Genomic DNA, 7,493 nt, shown 5'->3' with positions numbered 1-7,493 from the left:
TAAAAAAAAAAAAAATCACAAGGAGCTAAAGGTTAGTGAGGCACCGGGTGAAAATGTGCTTTAAATATGTCCTCCAGGTAAATGTTGGAATTCCCTTTTTTATGTACTGTGGGGTATTAGCTTCAAATATTCTCACTGCAGAGAGGTATTACAGGCTTTAGTTAAATTTCAGGGGGCTCTGCTCACTTTTATTTTCTTTTTTCGACACGCTTCAGAGGTATTAGTCCCACAGACCTAAACTTTGGGGGACCTTCTGGGCTCTCCTAACATAGAGGCTACACACAGCCTGTCTACCAGAGCCAACTGGCCTCAGGCTGCACACACACACCCCCCCCCCCCCGCCCAGGTGCGCCGGAGCTATCTTTAATTTCTGGCCTGGAAAATGGATAGAGTGCCTGGCCCATCCATTCCTTCCAAGACACTCTGGGCCTGGATTCCAAATAAAGAGCTCCAAATCTATAGCACATGACTTAAGGACACCATTATCCAGGCCCATTATCATCTTTTCAAGGTAAAATTGAGAAAAGCACATTGGAATCACCTTCAAAAGTAGCATTACAAGTTTCACTTAGATATAAATACATTTAAAAAATGTCCTTTTCCACATTCTAACCCTCAGTCAGATGATTCCAGTTCTAGTTCTTTTTGTGAGGGTGATCAGTGGGGGGGTCCTCAAAGAATTCAGAAAAGGACACAGCAACAGTAACATTTAGCACAAAAGAACAGCAGATGGACTGGCAAGAGCAGGGGCATCTGCAGCTCCAAGTCATTTGGCTTCCGCATTCAGAAATAGCACTGATACAGGACCTAAATGGAGGAGTTAAGTGAGTATATCAGCCCTGTAGAACAGGTTAGAAGAGGTAGGAAGGGAACCCAGATGTGTTCAGGGATGGACACGCGCGCAACTCTGACTCTGTACCTATATGTTCCATGCAATAACTATTGGGAAATAAACTAAATGTACAAACAATGCCAGCATTAAAATAACTAAACAACAATTTTCCTGAGGCAAACTACTAATCCAAAAATAAACCAGTAAAGTTAGCTTTTAACGTTACCTTAACCCCTAAGCCTTATACTTACAGTGAATGTAATCTTGATTATTATTCCTACAATGATAAAAAAAAAACAGTATCATGGTGAAAAGAAAAAAACACTTATAAATGCACAATATCAACAAAATCTTTCTAGCACCAAAATAAACACTGCTGAAAATTATTTCTGTACCCAAGTAATCCGAAAAAAAGAAGTGCTTCACACAACCCGCCCACTCTCCCATCGCAGGCTTAGATCTGCGATGGGAGAGTGGGAGGGGTTATGCTATTATGACGTCACGTTCAGTGGCGCCACTCTCCCATCGGCCCAGCCCCTCTGTCAAATTATTTTTCAGATTGTGGCCCCTGATTTAAAAAGTTTGCCCACCCCTGTTCTAGCTCCATATGGTGATAGGTGATCAATTACCATGCATTACATACAATATACATCACTAGTGACAATTTTAAAGTTTTGAGACAAGCTACCGTATTTTTTGCCGTATAAGACGCATGTTTTCTTCCCCAAAACTGGGGGGGGGGAAAGTTAGTGCGTCCTATACGACAAATGTGTTATAAAATAATTAAAATAATATACTCACCCGATACCCGATCCTGCGTGTGTCTCTGGCTGCATGCAGCGTCTGTCTCTTCTCTCCTCTGCCAGCGTGTCTTCTCCTGTCTGTAAAGCAGAGCGAAAGAAGCCGGCACAGCGCCACTTGCTGTTCCCTGTCCTAACTGCCGTACAGTGGAAAAAAAGAGCAGAGTGATCAGAAGGGGAATTTGAATGACAGAGTGATCAGAAGGCGAGTTTGACAGACAGAGTGATCAGAAAGGGAATTTGAAAGGCACAGAGTGATCAGAAAGGGAATTTGAATGGCACATGAGTGATCAGAAGGGGAATACCGGTATGAATGGCACATGAGTGATCAGAAGGGGAATAATCTTTCAGAATCTTTTTTCTAGATTTTCCCCCTTTAAAATTGGGTGCGTCTTATATTCTGGAGCGTCTTATACGGCGAAAAATACGGTATAATGGATTAGTCCATCCAAAAGAAGGGGTGGAAGGACAGGTGAATGTAATTTCTCTTCTTTTAGGTTTTTCTTTCAGCAGCAGAGTCTTTTAACATCCATCCAATAATGCCTTAAAACTGACAGTAATTCAGTGCAACTTTCGATAAATTATGTTTACTGAGTTTTGCAATGCATAACAGAAATGTGAATTGCAGATAAGATTGCATTGAATCTTTTACAATGGAAAATACCATCCAAACAACCTTTTTTATCACTTATTTTAAACAGAGTAGTGATGTTAATATTACAGATATATTATGAATAGTTTTTTTGTTTTTGTTTTACAATTGTGACATATATTGAGGGGTACACAGAACACACAGGAAGTTAATGTCATCTACAGGCTAATTATTGAGGATCTGAAGGAGGTAAATATTGCAGGAAGTTCCTAGGTTTGCATCTGTGCATATATGTGGTAGTAAGGAGGACCTACATTAACTGTACATTACACAATACAACCATCTTGATAAACATGAATGTCAGTAAATGATAAGACTTTCTCTTAGTCTGTAAGTCTATTTCAGTTTTACAGAATAACAAAACAAAATTTGGTTTAAAATGAGCATGTGTGTAAATGATTTTTTACAACACAATACAACTTCTATCTCCTTTTTCTGCAATGGAAGAAAAGCTAAGGTATTATCCAGTGTTTAACGTTTTGGAATTTATTTATAAAGAAGTGATCTAATATTCACTGAAACATTCCCTAGTGGTTAATCTTCCACGTGTTTCAATGCCTGTAACTGATTCTCTCCACCAGGGAATAAGTCAGTGAATGTCAGATTTACTTCTTTATAAATAGACCCTTTTGACTTATTTTTTGTCTGTACCCACCCCTCATTTGATTCGTAACAGAGCTTTCATACACATAATAAATAGCATCTAACTGCACATTTTTGATTATTTAATATTCATATGCCACACATAAATCCTTTAACACAGTGCAAAAAGCAAGGAGTTAAATGTAAGGGCATCTATCCACAGCAACTAATTAGAATTAACACCTGATTTTTTTTTGGAATGAATGGAAATTGGTTGCTTTGGGTAATGCCTTACGTCATTGCTCTTTTAACTGTTTACTATATCTAAGCACCCCTTTTTAAGTTAAGAGTTGTTTGTCAAAAACCACACATGGATTATATAAATTGGTCACATTGCATGTTAACTCTGCTTAGCAGATTTTTTGTCACAGTGCACATTCATTGCCTTAATCAATGTCAACAACCTTTGTATTTTTGGTCCCATTTATTCTAGGTAAAACAAGAAATGTATAATTATCCGTTTATGATTCAAAAAAGTAGTTCTCATTAAACTGAGTAAGATTATCCAGCAATAACAGTTTCTTGAAAACTGAAGCAAGGCTACCGAGCTGTCACCATCCAGAGTCCGAGTACAACATTAGCAGTCAACAGGGTGCTGCCTCCAAGCAGGATAAAAAAGCCCAATAGCTCTCTGTTCTCTTTTTCCACTATAACAGAACCTAATGTGGCTTCAAGGAAAGAGCTCAGTATCCATTGTCCATCTAAAGCAAAGCACGGCACTGCATTGATCACTGCCAAAGCCCCAGAGAGAGAAATTAAATATCTGAAAGGAGTTAAGTATAAAACAACCAAACTATAATAAAAAGAAGAATTAAAAAATACACAGACACAAACAAAAATGAAACATGGTTAAAACATACGAACACTTTAAAAGGACATTAACAAAGCCCAGTTACAGTTTGGACATGAAATGAAGTAGATATCCAGCCATGGCTAAATATTACAAAACAACTCTAGCTCCTATATTCACTGGATCATTTGCACCGTGCACCTCCACAGAGCTTGCAAATCAGTTATGAAATGCACTACTCTTTAGGGTTATATAATGGCAAACATCATTATTCCTGATTGTAGTGGGCCATGGCATGAAGGTTCCACTCCCTAGACTCATAAAAGAATGCTGCAGGGAGGGGCACTATGTAATATGTGGTGCCACTGCATGTATTGCTCGTGGACCTACCTAGAAACATTTTAAAAAGTTTTTTTTGACCAAACAGTAAATTGAAAAATCTTTTTCTTAACCTCCTTCTGAAAAATAGCAATGCCTGGTATGTAAGTGTGCCTAGGCACTCCTATGCTTACAACTCCTATGCTTACAAGGCTGGAGAGGATACATTTTCATCAGTGAAACCTGGAATCCAGCCTTGGAGAGCTTTAATAAATCCGGCCTTAGGAGTGAAGTTTTGTGGAATTGCATTCTATCGTAGAATGTGAAATGCCACACACAATAGAAATGATACCTTTAGTAATAAATAGAACTAGTTATTAATCCATTCTGCCATTACATCGCAAGAACATACTTGGAAAGTATTGTTTTTAACATTGTTTTAATGTAGCTTTGTAACAAGATGTAGTTTTGATTAATTTCCCCTTCCCCTAGGTTTTAGGCCAAGTCAATAGAAGCTCCACAATTGTTTGGATGCTCCAGCCTGTGTCCAATATAGATTGAATCTAGTGCATCTCAAGTTTTAGCAGATAATAAATAATTTTATGACAGCGTTTTAGTCGATAAAAATGTAATATTTTCAAACACATTAAAAAAAATGCATTTATAAACTTTTATATAGGAGTTTTTAAAAATTGGAACGATCCATACCAGGAGTACTAGGTATGCTGCGGTTATGAATGTGTACATATATGAATACATTTAAAGTAGTTACTTTGCCTAATATTGTCAAAATGAAAAAGTTTTATTGATGAGATACCCCCTTCCCACTTATACCTACATTTCTTGTCTTCCAACACCATTTGTTAACTAGGGTTATTGGTATTGGGATCAGATATAAGCGGCCTGTCACTTTTTCTGATGCATCTAAACAGCCAATTGTCTAGTTCGACAGTTGTTATGTGGACAGGGGAAAGGGGGGAGAGGTCATAAACTCTGTGTATACCCTGGAATTTTATTGATAGTAGAAGAGGGGTTCAAGAGAACTTGTCACTTTGCCTCTTCAAGATCACTGTCTGTGTTCATGGGGAATAACTGGTGGAGAGAGATCTGGCTGGCAAAGCAAAAGTTGACATATATTCCTATACATATATTCCTATATATGTATAGGAACAGGATGAAACTATATTGTCTGGAACATTTGCAAATGTAATTTCAAAGAAGCTCTAACTACTTCAACATCTTTGCATCTATGAACTATGTGGAGCCAAAGCTAGAGACTACCATCTGTTAGCAATTTTACTGGCTCATATTTAATGAAGTCCTAAAATTAATCTATGCTATCTATGAAAATTATATTACAGTAAAAACTATTTCAGCACCTTACACGGTTTACTAAGCAAGCATTCACAGCACATTAATATTATAATACCTGCTGACCTTCAACCTTTTTAAATAATTAATAAAAGGATACTTGCAGAAGGTTTCAATCATCACTGGAAGGTCTATGCTAAGGATCTTGTATCGTGGAATGAAACTGCTTAGGCTCACTGTGGAAACAAGAACAGGCAGTTATAATATACAGTTTCTAGCCAGTTGTTCAATTATCTAATAGGGAGGAAGAACTCACATGAAAGAAAATCCCCATACATAAAAAAGAAAGCAAACTTCAATTCTAGGCAAACTGCTGAATATACAAATTTAATACATTTACAAGAGTTTTACCTACCAAAGGATTTATATTTCTGTAGATTGAACATGTGTGCTGCAATACATTTTACAGATTTGATGTGCTGGGACTTATAGGGCTAAAAAAAGATTTTTCAGTTTGAGAACTGAAGATGAGATAAGACGTTCCTCCTCCCTCCAAGAAGACCAAATCACCCAGCCTGAGATAATTACTGAAACAAATACATGACTATTCTTTGAAGGATGCAAACTTCTTATACATAGACACCTTTTCAGGATCTTTTTTATTAACTGAACTTTGTTCTTCTTTTGAAGTATTTGTTAACTATTAGTGTGCTGATGGATTACCCTTTGTCTGAAAGGTTATAGCATCTCTTTTATTTAGAAACACCTTTACCCCAACCCATTATTTGTGTGTGTGTGTGTGTGTATATATATATATATATATATATATATATATTATTCAAATATTCTTTGACTATAAATGCCATTTCTGGAATTTGTTAGTTCAGGTAACTGCCTGGCCAATGTATTCCGTGTATGTCCGTGCATGTCGATCTGGAACCCTATCACATTTTCTCATTCCAGGTTTGGACCTACAAATTCCAGACAACTCAATACAGCAATGAGATAAACACAGCTCTGCCTTAAGTAATGAATGCAGATCACTCTGTTCTTTCCTTTATTCAGCATGTCCTTTACAGTGCACACATGATTCCATTCAAGTCGTTCTCTTCCAGTCTAAGATTTAATGTACAGTAGATTGCAGGAACCAGATGCCAAGTAAATCCAGTTTTTTTACATTACTTGTATTTAAAACATTTAATTAATATTATTAATTATGACTTATTTGCTAATGGGAATAATGGTCCCTTAAGGTATGGTATTCTTTTCAACCATTCTTACGAATCTGCAGAGAAAATGCCTTTGAAGTGATATATAGTTTGACATATATTACTGGTATGTTTATGGTAATAGCATGGGTGCTCACCTCCATACTCTAGGTGCACAGGAAAGCCTATAAACAACATGTCAAGCTGTGGTGGATGCTTGACCCTGATGAGGCGAGTCTGGTTCTCTATTGATGGGATGGCACACACACTGTTTGGAGCTGCCTTCCGACAGTCTATATTAGATCGACACTCGAGGCTTGCTTGGATTGCCTTCCGTGCTGGCAGACAAGCATACTGTCAACAGAAAAATAATTGATCACAGACAGTTTTTAAAAGCTCACAAAACTAATGCACAAAATCAACACCTAACAGATGTACTTTTACTGTTGTAATGTTTCAAAACTTGCTTACTGTTAATAAACCACTGTATGTCCTAATGTTAAAGGCTCATATTCTGTAATATGCACATGGGTATTTGTGCAAGTTTAATTACATACTGATTTCCCATATTTTAAGGGGGCTGCAATGGCAAGATCTCTACAATGGTGTCAGATAAGGATCAGATCTGTACTTCCATCTTATTATTACCTTTTATTTATATATGCACTTTAAAAAGGCCCAAAGTATTATCATTAACTGAGGTCATGGGGTGCACTGTGCTAGCCACAGACCCATTGTGCCAAGACTTTATAGCACTCTACTGTGCTGGTGCTGATGAATGTGAGCACAAAGGAATTCTGGTTGTCATAATCTTTGTAAATCTGAATGTGTGTGTGGGGAGACTACTTTAAGTGAAAAGAGAGAGGGTGACATTGTAAATGTACCTTGTTTAAAAGATGGAGAAAACATAGTTTACATTAAAACACAGAAAAAATTTAAA

The 7,493-nt window shown here is 37.1% G+C and overlaps 1 protein-coding gene across 1 annotated transcript in view; it reads right to left on the bottom strand.

Moving 5' to 3' along the window:
- Positions 1-2,200: 2,200 nt before the first annotated feature.
- Positions 2,201-7,493, bottom strand: part of MBTPS2 (membrane bound transcription factor peptidase, site 2) — a 31,031-nt gene continuing 25,738 nt past the window's right edge. The window contains exons 8-10 of the mRNA XM_072415421.1: positions 6,712-6,907; positions 5,506-5,581; positions 2,201-3,689 (exon numbers count right to left, since the gene is read on the bottom strand). Of these exons, the coding sequence (XP_072271522.1) occupies positions 3,467-3,689; positions 5,506-5,581; positions 6,712-6,907 (495 nt within the window). The 3' untranslated portion in view covers positions 2,201-3,466. The remainder of the gene's footprint in view (positions 3,690-5,505; positions 5,582-6,711; positions 6,908-7,493) is intronic.

Source organism: Pyxicephalus adspersus, chromosome 1 (genome assembly GCF_032062135.1).
Source record: "Pyxicephalus adspersus chromosome 1, UCB_Pads_2.0, whole genome shotgun sequence".
In the NCBI taxonomy this organism is placed as follows: domain Eukaryota; kingdom Metazoa; phylum Chordata; class Amphibia; order Anura; family Pyxicephalidae; genus Pyxicephalus; species Pyxicephalus adspersus.
The sequence above is the reverse complement of the archived record's forward strand: the minus strand, read 5'-3'. Positions and strand labels throughout refer to the sequence as shown.